General features: G+C 35.5%; 1 protein-coding gene across 1 annotated transcript in view; it reads left to right on the forward strand.

Annotated features, from left to right (window-relative positions):
- The first annotated feature begins 1,402 nt into the window (after positions 1-1,402).
- Positions 1,403-21,669, forward strand: part of LOC119002335 (NKG2-A/NKG2-B type II integral membrane protein-like) — a 30,449-nt gene continuing 10,182 nt past the window's right edge. Inside the window, exons 1-5 of the mRNA XM_037068192.1 lie at positions 1,403-1,417; positions 3,074-3,306; positions 3,694-3,789; positions 5,017-5,067; positions 5,588-5,739. Coding sequence (XP_036924087.1) covers positions 3,120-3,306; positions 3,694-3,789; positions 5,017-5,067; positions 5,588-5,739 — 486 coding nt within the window. The 5' untranslated portion in view covers positions 1,403-1,417; positions 3,074-3,119. The remainder of the gene's footprint in view (positions 1,418-3,073; positions 3,307-3,693; positions 3,790-5,016; positions 5,068-5,587; positions 5,740-21,669) is intronic.

A 21,669-nucleotide genomic window follows, 5' to 3' on the forward strand; every position in this document is an offset into this window, starting at 1 on the left:
TTTCAGACAGACCTCATCATATATAAGTATGGGCACCTGATATTTTAAAAAGACACATCGAAGAAAGAAGAGCAGGCAATAGTATTATTACTTTTCATAATCCAATCGAAATTATACCTACGTTCTTTCACCTTAGCAAAACATACTTTCTTGGTGTGCCACAGAATTTTAGTAGTTAGTAAATTGTGCCATGACAGGTGAAAGGTCAAAAACCTCTGGTCTAATGACACAGACAGCTACCATGTGATTAGTAGTTGGGTAACACAAACACGGTGAACACTGTGTATATTCTTTATTTCTTTCAATTCTTACTCTATGAGAAGGTGGATTTTAGCCGAACCTATTGTAATAATCATTTTGCAATATGTAGACATCAAATATTATGCAGTAAATTTTTGTTTCTTTTGATGCTCATGTATCATTTAAATTGTCTTTCAGAAGTCTACTTTTTCTGTCCTTCCCATTTTTTAACAACAAAAAATGTTAAATTACCTTTGTTTTCCTCATACATAGATGTGTGCTTTTGTCATTTAAAACCAATATTCCTATCAAATTACAGACAATTAGTAGTGATTTGAAAATGAATCAACAAAAATGTAATTGGTAGTTATATAATAATTTAATCTCTGCTATAGTGATATAGTTCAATATTGTTTAAAGTTTGATTCTTCACAGAGATATTATCTTTACCAAGGGAAATCTAAATAATAGTTAATAATAATAAAATGAAGGAAGGAATTTTAAGAACTCAGGCAAGACATTGAGAAATAGTGTGGGATTAGTACTTGTGACAGTTACCATAAAGGTGAAAATGTAGTAATTTTTCAGACTATTGTTGAAAATTTTCAGACTATTTTTTAGACCAGTATCATCAAATATCTATTGTTTATGGAATTATGATTTTAAAATTGTTTCCATCGTAATAGAAATTCCATAATGAGACTATAAGGAAGGAAAATATGTAAAGCCAAAATTAAACAACCCTGTCCAAAAGTAGAATTTACACACACAAGATATTCTTAACCAGGCCTAAGATTTCAGAGTCTGTGATTAAGATGAAAGTAAGTTCACTGCATAAGTAGTCTAGACTTTGTTTTCTAATTCCTTTCAGATTAGGAAAACAATTTCCAGATACATTTGCCAATGGACCTACTGAATGACACACTACCAGCCCAAAGTCTCCTAGATTCTGCAGGTGTGTGATGAGATGCACAGCCTTCAAAACAGCCCAAGTGTAAGAATTTCCTGTTCAAACGTTTAGTGACACATTAATGAGAAATCAGCTTTTTTGACTCTTGCCTCACTCTGAGCCTTCACAGGTCAGCCCACAGAGTGGAGTGAAGACCACAGAGATTGTTTGTTTACAAGAGTTAGCTGTTTTCCCGCTAGTGGATCTAGGACTTCCTGGTTTCCAGAGGTACGTGTGTGTCTCTACTCTCCTGTATCTCTGTTAGCCCATCTCATGTAGGGGGAGAATGCAACATAAGATGTGATATAAGTGAGGTATGGTTAATATACAATCAAGTCAAAGAGAATATTGGTATTTTATTTAAAGAATTTCTAGTGAAAAGTCAAGAATAGAATATGAAATATGTTGGAGGATGTCTTGGACTATTCAAATTCTTGCTTGTGGACAATTACCCAGTGTATATACACAAGAATAATTGAATATGTTAATCAAAAAATTTAAAGTAAAAATCCTATAAGAATTATGAAAGGAACAGCTATCTTTTTGATTTTATAATCAATATAATTATATATTATTTTATATTTAGCTCAGCCTCTAAAAGAGATTTTTTTAATAAATTATATTAATTGTGGAGGTCAAACATAGTATTTTATGCACTTAATTAGATTAAATAAATTCAACTGGCTTTCAATAAAAATCAGGATGAAGCATTCTAATAAAATTCTAGTTGAAGCTTAATTATAAAGAATCAAAAACTATTTAAAAACTGAGCCTCCATTGCTAGAGAGCCTACCGCACTGATAGACACTCTGTCTAATGAATTAAGCCTAGCATTCCCCTGGTATGAATCAGAAATAATATAAAAATGTGTTCACATTATATTAGGATGACTAAAATAATATGGAGAGCTTAAAAAGGTGAAATATTAAATGTTTTACATGTATTATGTTTACATGTTTTCATTCCCACTTTATGTTAGTAAGTTATGTTGCTAGACACTAACCTTTTTAAAGGTCATACATTGCGAATTTTAAAGCCTGAATTAATTCTAGAACTCACTGGCCACAGAGCCCACTGACTGAATTATAAATTACACCATTTGATTCATTACTATGGCTCACACAACTGAAGGTGCCCTGACTATAACATGTGTGGGAACTGTCTGGAAGTTTGAAACAATAATGTTCTAATGTACATGAAGTACATATATTTATTTCACATTTTATGCTTTTATATCTTTGCCCATAATTTAATGCCAATTTCTTATGTAACATAAGTGTTTAAATAATTTCACTTTGTTGTCTATGTGTTTAGGTCTTCAATAAGTTTAGTGTGACAAAGATTTTTAACATATGAAAGATTTTTATTCATAATAGAAGATCATTTGATAACAGCTCTTCCTCTTTAATGAATAAATGTATATTACTAAATAAAAGTTTAGTTCAGAAAATTATTAGAGATGCCAACATGATTACTACCTCATTTTGAGAGTACTTAGTCTTTAAACATTATTCAAGTTCAAATTTATCATAAATATGGTGTTTCTTTTTTCTAATATAATATTTTATTTTTAATACTAGTATTCTAATGGTGTTAAAATATTTCTGTGGAATCTGACTTTAAATAAATCTGAATGTTATTATCTATAAAATTATTTTATTCATCACTAACATACAGCATTTTATTGTTCAAACTAATAATATGTTGTCAAATGTTGAGTATCTTAACTATTGTATCTACCATGAAGCACTTGTGTAAATATCTAAGAAATCTATAAGCACAACATTAGGTTCTTAACTAGGAAATGAGCCTGATACTCAACCCCTACCCCGCCCAGTGTCACTGTGAGGGACCTCTTCAGTGCCTGTGTCACTTATTTGTGAGCACACATGTTGTAGAGCACAGTCTCGGCCACCACTCAGCTGCAGAGATGACTGAGCAAAGAGTAACCTACGCAGAACTGAATCTGGTTAAGAACGCAAAGAGACAGCACAAGAAACCTAAGGGTACTAAAGGCTCCACTCCAGGAACTGAGCGGGAACTAACCTATGCAGAATTAAATCTTCAAAATGCTTCTCAGGATCTTCAAGGGAGTGACAAGAGTGACCACTGCAGAGGTAACACATTCAACAGACACAGTGTAACTGTTCTCAGATGTGCAGCTGGGTGCAAAGGTATGGGAAAGAGAAGGGGATAAGCTCACATATTTTTCATCTTAAGGATCAGGACTTGAAGTTGGAATGTGGTATTCGCAGATGAGAGCTGAGTACTCATTCAGCCATTGTTGTAAGTTGTAGTCTTTGATGTAGAACTCTACAAGTCTAACTCATAGAGCATTACATTTAGTGAAAATGTAATGGTATATTCTGAGAGGAAGATTACAGTGGTAGATATGGCTTTGATCATATCCAATCAAGTTTATGGATATGATTCTCTATGTGTAAACTATCCAAACAATTGTCTTCATCCCCCCTTTCCCAGTGTTTCCATTTCCCTCCCTGCAGCATCTCCATCACCTCCAGAGACACTCATTGCTGGGATACTAGGGGTCATCTGCCTTGTTCTGATGTGCACTGTGGTAACAAAAGCTGTTAATCAATGTAAGTAAATTATTGTAAGATTATATGGAACTTTTCACTTTTGTGTTCATCAGTGCCTCCAAACACTTCATAATATTATAGAATAGAACTGTCATTTAAAGTATGCCTTTAGAGTAAGTGCAAAATTGTTCTGAATTTGTCCCAGGTATAAATAACTGTATTATTTAGAAAAATAGTTTACTTAGGTCCTTTGCCTATTTTTTAATTGGGGTGTGTGTTGTCTTGGAGAGGAGTCATGTGAGTTCTTTATGTACTTTGAAGATTGAAACTTTATTCAAGTTATCATTGCCATATATATTTTCTCAAATGTTCATAGCAAGGGAATTTACAATAGCCAAGCACAGGAAGAAACCTAAATGCCCACCAGTAAACCAGTGGATCAAAAAACAATGGTACATTTACACAATGGAATACTATGCAGCAGAAAGAAAGAAGGAGCTCCTACCCTTTGCTACAGAATGGGTGGATCTGGAGAGCATTATACTAAGTGAAATAAGCCAGGATGTGAAAGATGAATACCATATTATCTCATCTATAAGTGGACCTAATGGAGAAAACAAACAAGCAAGTAAAATATAACCAGAAACTTTGCACTGAAGAACAAACTGACAGTAACCAGAGGGTGGAGGGGTGAGTGGAGAGGGGTAATGGGGGAAAGTAGGGGAAAGCCCATCAAGGAACATGTATAAAGGACACATGGACGAAGCCAAAGTGAGTAAGTTTGAGGGTGGAAGGTGAGGATAATTGGGGTGAGGGGCCTAGATGAGGTGTAAATGGAGACAATTTTACTTGAACAACAGTAAGTAAATAAATGATAAATATATATATATATATATATATATATATATATATCCCATAATCCATAGATATTCTTGTGTTATAATTCAAGGCATGCTTTAGGATACCTTATTGAGAAATAGAAATAAATTCTTCATATTGATTAATTGAAATAGTGTAAGAGCTGGTGAAGTTTGGTTCTCAAGGCTTTTAAAATAATTTCTCCCAAATTGTCACACTTCATTAATTCTTCTTGGTAAAATAAGTTTTATTCTACGTCATTTAATGCTGGACAATATACCACATTTCAAAGTGTGAAACGAATGTATTATGGTTTATGTACATCAACATTACTTTTCTCTAATAATTATTTCTTGTAGCAAATGTAATACTGGTACAGAATAATTCTTCTTTCTTGTACATAATAGAAATTATATTTTATTTTAACAGTGAACCAGGCAGGGAAGCAGACAGGGAACCAGACAACAGGGAACCAGAAAGGTACCAAATTATTTTCTATGCTCCGATATCAATACAGCTCCTATCTTGTTTCTAACACAGTCAAAATTTATAGGTTTTAATTTCTTTTGGTGGGGGAAATATATATAACAATACTGGGTGATAAATGTACATAAATAATGAGTAAGAAGTGTATTCGTTATGAAACAATAGAAGAAATATTCTTTTGATTTATCATACTTACTGTTTCCAATTGGTTGAAAGATAATTTTGGTTTCTAAAAGTGTGGTTTCATTCATTGACATTCAGGACATATAAAAAGTGGATGTTTTTGTTTGTATGTTTGCTGAATATGGGCACATGAATTAGGGAGTGAGGGGCTGACCCTTCTCTGTGAGTGTGTATGAGTGTGTGTGAGTGTATTATGCTTTATATATGCCAGGCTGTGAGGGTATGTATATATATTGTGCATTAATTTGTCTATACCTACACAAATACTAAAATAAATTTTCATTTTAAAAGTCACATTATTCTTGGATGAAAATACATAATCTTTCCTCAGCATATCATTGTGGTCAATGTCCACCAGAGTGGTTAGTGTATGCCAACAACTGCTATTACATCAGCATTGAAAAAAAAACATGGAATGAGAGTTTGATGGCCTGTGCTTCTAAGGACTCTAACCTGCTCTATATAGATAATGAAGAAGAAATGGTAAGGTTTTTAATGTTTCCAACATTGTATTTAAAAGAGTACTTTATTTTATATTATTATAGAATTCATTCATACTTTCATATATATCTCTAATTTATTTTAAAGATTGTTAGTATTTTATTGCTTGACTCTATAATATTTGATTTATATTTTATGCCATTAATGTGCATTTGACAATTTGCAGTTCTTGATTTTCATAGACAATCATGCTTCTATAAATACTTTTTTTGAAAAGTAAACTTTGCTCCTTAATTGTACCATGCATCATGGAGACTACAGATGTGCTTGTGTTTGTTGCAAACTGAAATTGGTCATGAAACAGGTGCTGCCAGCCCGCTCCTGTGCCCACTCTCATAACTCTCCTCTCCCCTCACTTGGCCACTGATTTTATATCACAAATTATCTCTCTTAATTTTGAATTTTATGTAATGGGAGTCATTCATTCATTATTTTACCTGTCTCCATTAACTCTCTCATGATATTTTTTCAACTAAACCACATCATTGAATGTACCTGAAGTTTGTTAATTTTCACTGTTGTATTGTATATACCAGGCATTCTTCAATCTCATCTACTCAGAATAGAGATATTTGTAATATGAGGTTGTTATGAATAATTATTTCATAAAAATGCTTGTGCATTTATTTTTCCAATTAATATATATTTAAACTAATTTATATACAATAATTTATATAATATATAAATTGATATGCTGCAAATATTGTATATAATAATATAACAATAATTCATAAATATGGTTGTTCTAATGGCATATGTGCATAAGTAAAATGCATTGCCATTTTGTATCAGATTGAAATTGCAGGGCCTGAAATATATATGTATGTAAATCATCCCTACTTTTAGTTTGCTGAGTAAATACAAATTATAGCCAATTGTTTCATGATCCAAAGCTTACTACTGCCAGGAATTTTATTGCCATCAGCTCTGATCACTAAATAAATGCATCATTATGATATTAATGGGTATTTTCCACATGCTGATCAATTGAACACATCATTCAGAGCACCATTCGATACGAATTTCTGTTCTGTGAGAATGAGAAGTGCCCATTCATGTCTCTTGACCATTTCTTCTGTATGTTACCTTTAATTTTTCTTCTTAGAACTAGTTATACTTTCAATATGACTCTTTTTTTAATGTGTATGGTGGAAATGGCTTTCTTGGCTGTTAATGACATTTGCTTTCTCATACTGGAGTCTTTTAATGACCAGGATTTATTAGCATTACCATAGTCCAATATCTCATTTTGGATGTTGGGGATTATTTTGGACATGTTTCACAGGTTAGTCAAAGTTCATGAAGATAATCCACTGCATTACTCTTTATGGGTTATCTTTTTCTTTACTGATGGACTTCTACATTTAAGTTTATAATACTTTGAGAATTTATATTTTTGTATGCTGTGTTTGTGATGCTGTGTGGTAGAGGTCAAGTTCACACTTTTCTTTATCTAGTTGATGTGGCATAATTTATAGCAGATGATCTTTTCTACATAAACAACTTTATACACATGGGTTTATATATTTTCACATAAAATTTAAGATAATCATTCATTGTGTCTCAAAAATTGTTTTTCTGTCTTTTGTCATTCTTTTTGTTAGGAGGCAATAATTATACCTAAGTTGGTTTTACTGATAAAGTTCTATGAAGGTCTCCAAGGCTCCATTACTTTTTCTAACAATTTCTCTCTACCTTTAGGAATTAATTATTTCTGTCCCTCCATCTTTATTTCATCAATTTTTTCTTCTACATCTCAATATTTATGTAAATGTATTAAATTTTGTAGTGTAGATAATGATTTTTCAACTGATAATTTTGATTCATTCATAGAGTTTTTATTTCCCTAATTGTTCTGTCACTGCCATCATATTTCCATAGAGTTATTAGAACACAGTTTTTAAAATGCAGTTTGGGAACATATATATTTATAATAACTAGTATTAAATATTTATATAAAAATTCAAACATCCTATCCCTATGAAAGTTATTTTGTAGGGCTGATTTATCCCCCAGAGTGTGGAAGATATTTTTTCATTTCTTTGCATGTTTTTAAAACTTTGGTAAGTCCATATTTTCAATAGTATAGTAGAATAAACATGGATCCTCCTACATGCTTATTAGATTTATACTTTCATAACTTCAGTTATAAATGTTTACTGTACAATCATCTCTTTTGAAATATGCTTACTCAGTTTTTAGTCTTCAGTTTTAGAATGCTTACTAAATTCTTGTTATAATTTTATTGTTAGGTTCAATTACAGGGATTCCACTTGGGCCTACAAAGCTTACTTGACAACCAATGATTTTAAAAAATGTATGCATGTCAAGATTTATTCAAAAAACACCTCAAGTCAGTATGGCTCCACTGTCTGCTACTTGATATACTTGTGTGTGTGTGTGTGTGTGTGTGTGTGTTTGTTTGTAAGGGAGGACTCATAGTTTTAACATCAGTTCTCCAATCAACTTTGGCTTATTTTTTTACCAGATTATCTTAGTTTGTTCTACTCGGTGCAAATATTTTTCCAACCAAGCAAGTAGGTGTAGAGAGTTAATATCACCTCTTGCACTGAGCTCTCATATTGGGTACCTTCCTGTCTGTAGCTGACACTTTCCTGGCACAGACCAGAAAAAGGATGGTCTTCTTCACTTTTAACCTACTGAGTTCGGCACTTTGACTTGAGAAAGGAGTGGGCAGTTTAACCACGACTTCCCAAGTAGTCAGACTTCCCCTGTGGCAACACCAGTGATGTTTCAGCCTTCCCCAAACAGTAAGAATTGCACTTCTTACTCAGGAACTGAGATGGGACTGGAGGAGCCATGGGAGCAGTCTTAGACATGAAGAGTATAAATTTGCTCTATTTTCGCTGGAATCTCTAACTGCTTTCTCCAGTAATAAATGCTCATGTTAGTTTTACTGATCAAATTTCAGAGGTGTAAAATGGCAATGTTTGCTGTTCACCTAATCATGCTAATATATTTTCTCAATGTGTCCAATATATAAAAGTATATTGTAAATTGAATCATTGTAACCTAGAAAAATAACTGTATTTGGTTTATCATTTTTAAAATCATGTTTATTTGGGTTGCAAAAATACAGTTTAGTTAATATTTTATTAATTCTATTTGAATTCTCATAGCTTGCCATGTACAGCATTGCCTTTTTCAAACTGCCATGTAAGAACACTATAAAATACACAGTATAACCTATATAATTCTCTTTCTGTATTCTGATTAGACGGTTAAAACAACATTGATATAGGCCCAGTCCTGGGAGGTCTGCTGGTTAGAGCATCATCTGAATAGAATCAGGGTGCTGGTTGCTGCCCCATCACGCACATACAAGAAGCTCCCAGGGAATGACACACTAAGTGGACTGACTAACTGAAGTCTCTCTCTCTTGCTCTGTCTCAAATCAATAAATATAAAATAACAAACAAACAATAACATTGATTTAAAAAGAGAAGTGAGTTAATTGGCATACATTTTTTTACGGAAGAATGGTAAAAGTGGTTACCTATGTATGAAAGTTAAGAGTAGTTTCATAACTTGTATATACTGAAACTTTTCTCAAAAAGTTCTCTTGTAAATTGCCAGTTATAAAACCAGTCACAACACAATGGAAAGCACAACATGGAGAATATAGTGAAGAATATTCTAAAAAATACGCATGGTGTCAGATGGGCCCCAGATCCATTGGGGTAGTCACCTCTCAAGGTATACACAGGTCTAAAACAATATTGAATGTAACTGGTAAAGAAAAAAATAATTTGTCCAAAAGTTTCTTTCAAAATAAGTTCTCTGGAAATATCATTGTCCCATTTTTTGTAAAACCAATTTATTAGTGTCCAAAATCATTCTCAGTGTTTAATATTAACAAAACCTGCATTCAAATTCTCAATATATAAATAAATTTCAGAGGCAAAAGCATTATAATACATTCATTGAAAATATAAAGGTTTCCCTGACTGGTGTGGGTTAGACATTGCTCCATCAAAGAAAATGTCACAGGTTCAATTCCCAGTCAGGGCAGGTGCCTGTGTTGTTGCAGAATCTGTCAGGGATCCAGCACAGGAGAGGCAACCAATCTATGACTCCCTGTCTTTCGCCCTCTCTTCCTGTCCCTCTAAAATTAAATACACTGAATCTTTAATAAATAAATAAATAAATAAATAAAATAAGATATAAAGGTTTAGACTTTTGCTTTATGCTAGTGCAGTTGCAGATTTGTATTTCTCTTTCAAGTCTTGTGCATCTCGCAGCAACATGCGGGGTTTGCTTTCTGATATTCATCTGCCCTTGCTGGTTACTGGTGGGCATGTTGGTCATGCAGCCCTGCATTTTCAACTTGGCTTCTAATGTGACTACACCTCTTTTTTCATGAATTATCATTCCAAGACTTTTGAAAAGTTTATTAATATCCATAATATCAGCTACCAGTTGCCTAAGAGAAGGCTCTCTCCTGAATGAGGTGGACGTCATTCTCTGTAATTCCCTCATCATGCACCTGAACTTGATGGTAAGTTTGGCTTTTCCAGAGCACAAAATTCCTTTCTTTGAACTCTTGTCAGGAATTCAATCAGATGCTCTGGCAGGGGTTCCCCACTCATGCAAAACACTCTTTCCCATTGTCAGCTGCTAGGATTTGGACAGTTGGTCAGTGATGTTGTGAATTCAGCCACTAAGAAATAACCTGTATTTTCCTTTCATGTTATTCACTGAGGGTGGTAGGAGGAGATACAGACTCTTTCATAGACTTCACTGTTTTCTTCAGCAAGTTCTTTAAAATATTGCTGGTTCTGCTGCAGCTGTTGCCTCAAATCAGGTGATTCTTGATGTATTCCACACTGATTCAGAGTCCTTTATATATCCACAAAAGGTCATGTGATCTTTGGATGACGGATATGCTGGGCCACCTGGTTGGGGTGACCAAGAATTCCTGGATGACAGGACAGGTTGATTGCTTATTTACCAATGTCACCAGATGTTGGTGGGCTATGCAGTTTGCTTAGATGTCACCTCCCCCTCTAACTGTGAGCCAACTTTAATTGTTTTCACAAATGCAAATTAATTTTACTTAATTTCTCATAAAATTTGTTTCCACATAGAATTTTTTGAACATTTTCAAAATATATCCATGGACTGGACTGTTCCAGAGAAAAAATACTAATTCTTGGGTGTGGACAACTGGCACAACTCTCTCTTCCGAACTGTAAGCTTCTTTAGAACTCGTATACATTATTCTCTCATTCTTGCAAATCAGGAATTGATCTTAGAAACAAAGGGCAATAGGTAAACAAGTATGTGAAGAAATATTTAAGTGTTTTTATAGAAACATTTTAAGAAATATTGAGATTTACTCTGTAAATATTACTTTAATATTTGTTTGTTTAAATATTAAGTTACGTATCATCAGATTAATGATGCATTCTCTCTGCATTTCAGATTTGCAAAAACTTCCATGTTGGACAAGAATTGTGTATTTTGGGATTATGTGACACACAACTTCTATTCTGAATCCTGTCTAGAAAACAAAACATATGTTTGTAAGCACCAGTCACAATAGCCAACCTAAATCTGGTACAATGTTACTCTCACCATCCCTAAAAAACACATTTCTAGTTTCTTCAAGAATGCTGCAATCATTTCTGTAAATCTAAGTTTTAAGAATTTTTTGAGACCAGCTTTAATCTCACCAAAAAATAACAGGAAGGTACTGACATTTCCCATAGTCCCCTGCATGCAGAGCATCCCCATTATCAGCATCACTCAGCAGATGGGACCTTTGTTACTGAGCTTGAGTCTGTACTAACACATCATAGTCGCTTAGAGTCCATACTTTATCTGACACTTTATCCTTGGTATTATAGAATTGTTTTGATATCTATATTTAAGTTAACCTTTAAAAATATATATCCAGGTGCGTAGTAAGCATTTTAAAATCTTCTTATTAATTAAAATATAACAAGTATAAATTCTGAATTGTAATATTAAGCACTGTTACTTCTAAGTCTAAATTAACATGAATAATTGTAGACACATCTTCAATACAATGTTCCTCAGCCTATCAATATTGAAACTGAGGACCGAACATATCAGGATATCAAGGTGTGTAAGGCAGTGGAATGAGAAGAGAGAAACCAGCGATGATTTAAAGAATATTTAAGTATTTTAGGGGGTAGCCTGCAGAGAGGGGTAGAAGAAAATTACAAAATGTAGCAATCAGTAATTAAAGAGGATTACCAAAAGGAAGAATCGTATATGACCCAAGTCTATCTCCTCAGCAATGGGTTTCAGACTCATGTCACTACAGAAAACTCTACCACAGACACGTTCACTGGACAGCTCTAGGAGAGAGCAGGTTCCAGTCTGCAGGCTGATGTCAGTGAGGATGGATCTCACAGTGTGACTGGCAAGTAAGATGACCTCTGTAACAAAGTGCCAGGAGCCATGGGTTGAAGAAGGGGAGCCATGACTGTGACTAGTCCCAGAAACTTGCCTGAGGGTGAATACCACAAGAACTTCCTGCATGCATGCAGATATCAGCCACAGCACTGTAGCCAAAGGAGAGAAAACAGCATGAGACCAGGAAGAGGAGTCCTTGCTCCCAGTGCCCTTTCCTGACAAAACCTCAAGTCAGCTGACTGGAGAGGAGGTTGGAGCATCTGCTGCCACTATCTCAGAAAGTGCAATGCATATAGATTTGGAGCAGAGAGAACTGAATTTCTAATTGGCACTCACTGTTACTATGCAACAACCTCAAAGTCTCTGTAACAAAAGCCATATGACTGTACTCCACTTGCTGGGACAACAGAACCAATCAAATATCTTCTAATCTATTCAGTGCATCATTATTAATGATTGTAGTCATTTTTTTGGTAGAGAGCAGTAGTTTCATTGGGCAATAATTAGTGTCCTTTGATATCTCTTATATATCTGTTCTTTTATTTCCTCTGCTGGATTTTAGTTATTTTTGAAGATACCTTGTTTTTTAAAATTCTTTGCCTTTCTCTTTTGACATTCTGAATTCCCATGCTTAGAAATGTACACTGATAGAAAAAATACAATGTTAAGAATGAGAATATAAAAACTAAAAGCATAAGATGTGCATGTGAATTAAACATTAGTCATTAACAGAATGTGGGAAGAAATTTATTAATTTGACATCATTAAGTGGTAGTTTTGCTAAGATTTATTTAGAAATGGGAGAGATCCTATATTTGTTTATCATATGTAAAATGAATTAATAAGTCCTATGCATTCATCTATTTAAATATATCTACTTTATGTTCTCTGTATTTATTCATTATGTTCATATATATATAATATGTGACTATTCAAAATTAATTTCATGTGATACATGTATTGAGTTATATCTAATAGCTGGCATGTTACAAACAACCGAATTGTATTGGCATTTGCAAACAACATTAATTTTAGTCAATTTTTCTCAGTTAACCCATGTGTGGTGAGGTTGGCTTTCAGTTGATACAGGCTGGGCATGTTTGGGCTTAGCTCCAGACCACAAATTTGGTTCAGATCTCTTTTATATCTTTTATTCTCTGACCATTGGGCTGCCTGGTATGTGACCTTCTCAGAGCTGGGATTAGCCACTCTGGACAGAACTAGCAGAAATGTGCTACTCAATGGCTGTGCTCTGAACTCATAAACTGTTACTTCACAAACATTATACTAACCAAACCAGTCACGTGGCCAACCTTGTTAATTTTCTGCAAAGTGTACTCTTGTCACTGTGGTCAGAGAGAAGAAATGTAGGTTCACTGAAAAATAATGTCATCCACAATAACAGCCACAGAAACAGGTGCAGAAGGGAGTAGTGTCCCAGCAGTTACCACCCTGTGGGGATTATGGAAATGTCAGAGGTCAGAGTATGAAGCATCCACACACACTGCGGAGCCACACTGTTCCTCACATCACTTCAATACTGCCAGGTGTGTGTCCTTGTGTTTTAACACAATCCATTTACAAATCAATAGAGTCATCATTTCATGATAGGAATACTTTCTCAAACTTAAAGTACCTCTTGTCAAAATAGGGAAACAAATAGAAATCATTAAGCTTTTGAGGAGAAATCACCAAATGAAATGATTAGGAGAATAATTCTGAATAGGATTAGTTGATCTAAGCCAATATTCCAAAAAAAAAAAAGTGGTCAGACTTCTTTGGATGACCTTGGGAAAATGGTCACTTCTGTGCATGTGGTTAAAGCCCCACTCAACTCAACAGCTGCTTCTCTGACATAAAATGACTTTGACAGCAGCACAGGGAGTAAAGTGTTTGCCTGAAATGTTCTGCCCTCAAGGATGATCAGTGTGAATAACAAAAAGAGAAGAACATAACAAGCTCTGAGAATGGAGAATGTACTTGAGACCATATCACTTGTATACTGATGAATAGCATCAAATTCATCAACGTTGCTGGTTTTTACACCAACTTCATGTCTTCACCTGAATATCATGTTCCCAGTGTCACCAAATGATATTGTGGTTTTCTCCCAGATGGCATTCCCACTTCTTATAGCTTTCTTCAAGATGTTTTCATGCAACACTTATACTTCTAAACATGATACATTTTATTTTTATTTTATTTATTGTTATTTTTATTTTTCATCATTGTTCAATTGCAGTATTCCCACCATTTTCCTCATGGCCCTCCCCTGCCCTGTCCATCCAACTGAACTCTATTCCCACCATGTTGTTCCTGCCCATTAGTCTTCCACTCAGGTATTTTAATGTTTTCTGCCTTGCAGCAGCAATATTTAATCTGTCACACTTGGAAGGGTTAACGTCTGAAATCAAGGGGTCAACAGGACTATCTTCTCTGTGAGGATCTGGGGGAGACTCTGGACCATGCATTTCTCTTACTGTTGGGTGGAGCCCTCAGTCCTTGGCATCCTTTGGCTTCCAGACACCTTACTCCAGTCTCTGCCTCTGTCATCTCATTTTTCTCATCCTGTGTTTCTGTCTCTGGGTCCAAATGTCCCTCTTCTTATAGAATATCATATGCATTAATTAAGGGCTGCCCTACACTACCATGACCTTATCTTAATTTATTTGCATTTGCAAAGGCCCTATTAGATGAGGTCGCCTTCTTGGCCTGTTGCAGACAGTTATTCAGGGGTTGGAGGTTTGTGGGGTTGAGACAGTAAAAGTGACTAAAATAAGCAGGTTAGTGTTTAAATCTTTTTCATTTTATTTATTTATTTTTAGAGAGAGGGGATGGGAAGGAGATAGAGAGGGAGAGAAACATCCATGTGTGGTTACCTCTCACAGACCCCCTACTGGAGACCTGGCCCTGCAACCCAGGCATGTACCCCATCTGGTCATTGAACCAACAAGGCTTTGGTTCACAGTCTGGTGCTCAATCCACTGTGTCACACCTGCCAGGGACAATGTCTAAATCTTTTGCCTGAGTATCATTGTAACTGGTAACAGTATTTGGTTTGGTGTTTCTAAAAACTCAGATCCAACCACGTGCTTGTTAAACTTTGGGAGTCTGAGGGGAAGGCTCTCAGAAAAGACTGGGAAAATGTCCTGTCATAAAATCAGAAGCAACAGTCCACTGAGAATCCACTGAGAATCCACGTCTCCATGACATTTCAAGTCTTTCAACATTCTTAACACTTTAAGATATAACAAACATGTTTATGTTTTCTAGGGAATTTTGCACTGAATTCCACAATGAGTGCACCAGTCAGCATTCCCAGCAACAGTGCACTTGGGTTCTTTTCCCCACATCCTCACCAGGATTTGTTGTTTGCTGATTTATTGCTGATGGCCATATGACAGTTGTGAAGTGTCATCTCAATGTGGTTTCTATTTGCATCTCTCTCATGGCTAGTGATATTGAGCATTTTTTCATGTGTCTATAGGCCTTCTCTGTGTCCTCCTTAAAGAAATATCTATTCAGTTTGTTCGTCCATAGGTGTATGATGTAGGTATAGGTGTACTACATTTTTCTTTCATATATACACCTCTGTATACATGTAGGTTAATTTTATTTTTTTATTCAAATTTTGCTCAGTTAAAAATTCATAATTTGTATGTTCAATAGTACCTCTAAAAACTTCATTATATTATAGAATTATATTATAGAATTAACTCTCATGTTAAAGTATACCTTCAGACTAAGTGCAAAATTGTTATTTTGAATTTCTCCAGGTATAAATACCTGGCTGATTTTAGAAATTAAGTTATTTTTTTCTCCAACTTTTTATTTAATTATTTTTCAAGTACAGTTTTCAGTCTATTACTCCCATCCCATCCCACCCCCAGGCTCCACCCTCCCTCCCATTTCCAACCTTCTCAGTTATTGTCCATGTATCCTTTATATAGGTTCCTGTATATCGCTCACTTATTTCCCCTGAAATTCCCCCTCCTCTCCCCTCTGGTCACTGTCAGCCTGTTCTCTATTTCAGTGTCTTTGGTTATATTTTGCTTGCTTGTTTGTTTAGTTGTTTAGCTTCCTGTTAAAGGTGAGATCATATGGTATTTGTCCTTCAACACCTGGCTTATTTCACTCAGCATAATGCATTCCAGTTCCATCCATGTTGTTGCAAAAGGTAGGAGCTCCCTCTTTCTTTCTGCAGCATAAAATTCCATTGTGTGTATGTACCATAGTTTTTTGATTCATTCATTTACTGATGGGCACCTAGGTTGCTTCCAACTCTTGGCTATTGTAAATTGTGCTGCTATGGACATTGGGGTGCATAGGTTCTTTGGGATTGGTGTTTTAGGGTTCTTAGGATACAATCCTAGCAGTGGAATTGCTGGGTCAAAAGGCAAGTCCAATTTTAGTTTTCTGAGGAAATTCCATACTGTTTTCCATAATGGTTGTACCAGTCTGCAATCCCACCAACAGTGGACCAGAGTCCCCTTTTCCCCACACCCTCTCCAACATTTGTTGTTTATTGCTTTGTTTATGATAGCCATTCTCACCGGTGTAAAGTGGTATCTCATTGTAGTTTTAATTTGCATCTCTCTGATAGCTAGTGATATTGAGCATCTTTTCATGTGTCTCTGGATCCTCTGTATGTCCTCCTTGCAGAAGTGTCTGTTCAAGTCCTTTCCCCATTTTTTAATTGGGTTAGTTGTCTTCTTAGAGTGAAGTCGTGTGAGTTCTTTGTATATTTTGGAGATTAAACCTTTGTCTGAGGTATCATTGGCAAATATGTTTTCCCATACAGTTGGTTGTCTTTTTATTTTAATGCTGTTTTCTTTAGCTGCGCAGAAGCTTTTTATTTTGATGAGATCCCATTTGTTTATTCTTTCCTTTATAGTCCTTGCTCTAGGGGACATATCAGTAAAAATGTTGCTGCGTGAAATATCTGAGATTTTCCTGCCAATGTTCTCCTCTAGGACTTTAATGGTGTCATGGCTTATATTTAAGTCTTTTATCCACCTTGAATTTATTTTGGTGTATGATGTAAGTTGGTGCTCGAGTTTCATTTTTTTGCATGTAGCTGTCCAGTTCTCCCAACACCATTTGTTGAAGAGGCTATCTTTACCCCATTTTATGATACTGCCCCCTTTGTCGAATATTAATTGACTGTAGAGATTTGGGTTTATTTCTGGGTTCTCTATTCTGTTCCATTGGTCTATGTGCCTGTTTTTATGCCAGTACCAGGCTGTTTTGATTACAGTGGCCTTGTAATACAGTTTGATATCAGGTATTGTGATCCCTCCTACTTTGTTCTTCTTTCTTAACATTGCAGCTGCTATTCGGGGTCTTTTATGGTTCCAGATAAATTTTTGAAGTGTTTGTTCTATGTCTGTGAAATATGCCATTGGTACTTTAATAGGTATTGCATTGAATCTGTAAATTGCTTTGGGTAGTATGGACATTTTGATGATGTTAATTCTTCCAATCCATGAACACGGTATACGTCTCCATTTGTTTGTGTCTTCCTTGATTTCTGTCTTCAGTGTTGTGTAATTTTCTGCATACAGGTCTTTAACCTCCTTGGTTAGATTTATTCCCAGATATTTTATTTTTCTTTTTGCTATATCGAATGGGATTTTTTTCTTGATTTCTGCTTCTGCTGATTCATTGTTAGTATACAGAAATGCCTTTGATTTCTGGATATTGACTTTGTATCCCGCTGTTTTGCCAAATTCATTTATTAGTTCCAGCAGTTTTTTGGTAGAGTCTATAGGATTTTCCATGTACACTATCATGTCATCTGCAAACAGTGACAGTTTTGTTTCCTCCTTTCCGATTTGGATGCCTTTTATTTCCTTTTCTTGTCTGATTGCTGTGGCTAGAACTTCCAATACTATATTAAATAGAAGTGGTGAAAGTGGACAACCTTGTCTTGTTCCTGATCTTAGTGGAAAAGCTTTCAGTTTTTGCCCATTCAGTATGATGTTGGCTGTAGGTCTTTCATATATGGCCTTTATTATATTGAGGAATGCTCCCTCTATTCCCACTTTGCTGAGTACCTTTATCATAAATGGGTTTTGTACCTTATCAAAAGCTTTTTCCGCATCTACTGATATGACCATGTGGTTTTTGTCTTTGCTTTTGTTTATGTGGTGTATTACATTTACTGATTTGCGGATATTGAACCATCCTTGCATCCCTGGGATGAATACCACTTGGTCGTGGTGTATGAACTTTTTGATGTATTGTTGGATGCGATTTGCCAATATTTTGTTGAGGGTTTTAGCATCTATGTTCATCAGCAATATTGGCCTAAAGTTTTCTTTCTTTGTTGTGTCTCTATCTGGTTTTTGAATTAGGATACTGCTCGCTTCATAAGAGTTTGGGAGTTTCCCATCATTTTGGATTTTTTGGAATAGTCTGTGAAGAATAGGGGTTAGCTCTTCCTTAAATGCTTTCTAGAATTCTCCTGTGAAACCATCTGGTCTGGGGCTTTTGTGTGATGGGAGTTTTTTGATTACTGCTTCAATTTCATTTGCTGTTATTGGTCTGTTCAGGCTTTCTACTTCTTCTTCATTGAGTTTTGGAAGATTATATTTTTCTAGAAATTTGTCCATTTCACCTAGGTTTTCAAATTTCTTGGCATACAGTTCTTCATAGTAATTCCTTACAATCCCTTCTATTTCTGTGGTATCAGTTGTAATCTCTCCTCTTTCATTTCTGATTGTGTTTATTTGGGTACTCTCTCTTCTTTTCTTAATGAGCCTACTTAAAGGTTTGTCTATTTTGTTTATCTTTTCCAAAAACCAACTCCTGGATACATTGATCCTTAGAATAGTGCTTTTAGTCTCTATGTCATTTAATTCTGCTCTGATCTTGGTTATTTCCTTCCTTGTACTTGCTCTGGGCTGTCTTTGTTGTTGTTCCTCGAGTTCTTGCAGGCGTCAGGTCCCATAAGATTTGGGTTGTTGTGAGTTCATTTCCATTTGTTTCCAGAAAGTTTTTGATTTCTTCCCTAATTTCAATCTTGACCCATTCGTTGTTTAATAGCATACCATTCAGTCTCCATGATTTTGGGTGTTTTGGGTTTTTTCCTGTGGGGTTGGTTTCTAATTTCAGTCCCTTGTGGTCAGAGAAAATGCTTGGTATGATTTCAATTTTCTTGAATTTGTTGAGGCTCGTTTTCTGTCCTATCATGTACTCTATCTTTGAAAATGTTCCATGTACATTTGAAAAGAATGTGTATTTAGCTTCTTTGGGATGAAGGGCTCTATATATATCAGTCAAGTCCATTTCATCTAGGGTGTTGTTTAGTGCAGCTATATCTTTGTTGATATTTTGTTTGGAAGATCTGTCCATTTTTGACAGTGGGGTGTTAAAATCCCCTACTATAATTGTGTTGCTGTCAATATCTTTCTTGAAGTCTTCTAGGATTTTTCTTATATATTTAGGTGCTCCTATGTTGGGTGCATATATATTTATGATGTTAATGTCTTCTTGGTGGATTCTTCCCTTGAGTATTATGAAGTGATCTTCTGAAGAAGATCATTGGAGCTCACTGGAGCTCCCCACTAGTTTCTGGTAGCTCACTGTGAGGTCTTTGAATTTCCTGATAACTAGTGCTTTGAAGGGATCTTCTGGGTCTCTCTTTATGGCCCTTTTTTTGAAGCCTATTTTGTCTGATATTAGAATTGCTGTACCGGCTTTTTTTCCTGACCATTTGCTTGGAGCATTTGTTTCCAGCCTTTCACTTTTATTCTTTGATGGTCTTTTGTCCTGAGGTGGATCTCCTGTAGGCAGCATATGTGTGGATCATGCTTTCTTATCCATTCAGCTATTCTATGTCTTTTGATTGGAGTATTTAATCTATTTACATTTAAGGTTATTATCGATAGGTACTTATTCATTGCCATTTTTGTACCAGAGTTCCTCTCTGTCTCTCTCTTTTCCTTCCTTTCCTTAAAGCAGCCCTTTTAGTATTTCTTCTAGAGCTGGTTTGTTGGAGGCATATTCTTTTAGACTTCTTTTGTCTTGGAAGCTCTTTATTTGGCCTTCTATATTGATTGAGAGCCTTGCTGGGTAAAGTAGCCTTGACTGTAGGCCTTGGTTCTCATTACTTGAAATATTTCTTGCCATTCTCTTCTTGCTTGGAGTGTTTCCATTGAGAAGTCAGTAGCTAACCTTATTGGGGCTCCCTTGCATGTTACTTCCTTTTTCTCCCTTGCTACCTTTAAGATTCTCTCTTTGTCTTGGAATTTTGCCATTTTAATGATGATGTGTCTTGAAGTGGGCCTCTTTGGGTTCCTCTTGAATGGGATTCTCTGTGATTCCTGGATTTGTGTAACTTTTTCTCTCATCAAATTAGGAAAATTTTCCATCATTACTCTTTCAAAGAGGTTTTCTATCCAGTGTTCTTCTTCTTCTCCTTCTGGTATTCCTATTATTCGGATATTATTACGTTTCATATTATCTTGCATTTCTCTTAGTCCATCTTCATTCTTTTTGAGCCTCTTTTTCCTTTCTTGCTCTTTCTGGGAGATTCTTTCTACTGTGTCCTCCAACTCACTGATCCGATCTTCTGCCTCATCGATCCTGCTTTTCATTCCTTCTACTGTGTTCTTCAGTTCTCAAGTTGTATTCTTCATTTCCTCTTGTCCTTTGGTGATAGTTTCTATTTCCTTTTTCATGTTGATATAGTTTGCGGAGAGCTCATTGTAGTTCCCCTCTAGTTTCTGGTAGCTCATTGTGAGCTCTTTGAATTTCCTGATAACTAGTGCTTTGAATTCAATATCTGATAGCTGACTTGCCTCTCTTTCATCTGACATTATTTCTGAGACTTCCACCTTTTCTTTCATTTGGGCATTGTTTCTTTGTCTTCCCATTGCTTATGAGACTCTTCTTGTTAGCTTCAGCTTCTTAAATAGATCTGTTCTGACTCCATAGGTTTATGCTGTGAACTATTGTGGTAGAATGCCTGTGAAATTCAGTGGTGCAGTCTCCTGCAGGTATCTTGATGTTCTGTGCTTCCACCTACTCCTTTCTTTGTGTGTGTGTGTGATATGTTGGAGGGGGAGGCAAAATGGTTTATGACAACAGGAGAGTACTTTATGATATTTACAGTCACAGTTGGTAGAGAAGAGATAGATCTTCTCTATCTCTAGAAGAGATAGATCTTTAGGCTCTATATAGTGTTAACTGTAATCTTCAACCCAATTTGCCACCTCAGGGAAAGGATAGACCAAAGATAAGTCTCTTGTTGGGGAGGGAAGGCTTGTGAGTTGTATCTAGAAAGCTGTGAGGTTGTGGGTGGTCAGATTTTGAGGTAAGGTGAGAGTAAGAATAGTAAATAGGCGTAGCGTGTGAGCAAGTAGAGTTAATCACTACAGTAATAGAATTCAGGAACCTGGAAAGTGAGCTAAGACCCGAGAGATGTGTTGTGAAGTATTTACAGTGGTATAGAAAGCAACAAACAAACATGCAAAAAAAGGGCAAGAGAAGTGAGGAAAAAGC

This window comes from Sturnira hondurensis, unplaced genomic scaffold (assembly GCF_014824575.4).
Source record: "Sturnira hondurensis isolate 20B ecotype Veracruz unplaced genomic scaffold, ASM1482457v3 Scaffold0017436, whole genome shotgun sequence".
NCBI classification, from domain to species: domain Eukaryota; kingdom Metazoa; phylum Chordata; class Mammalia; order Chiroptera; family Phyllostomidae; genus Sturnira; species Sturnira hondurensis.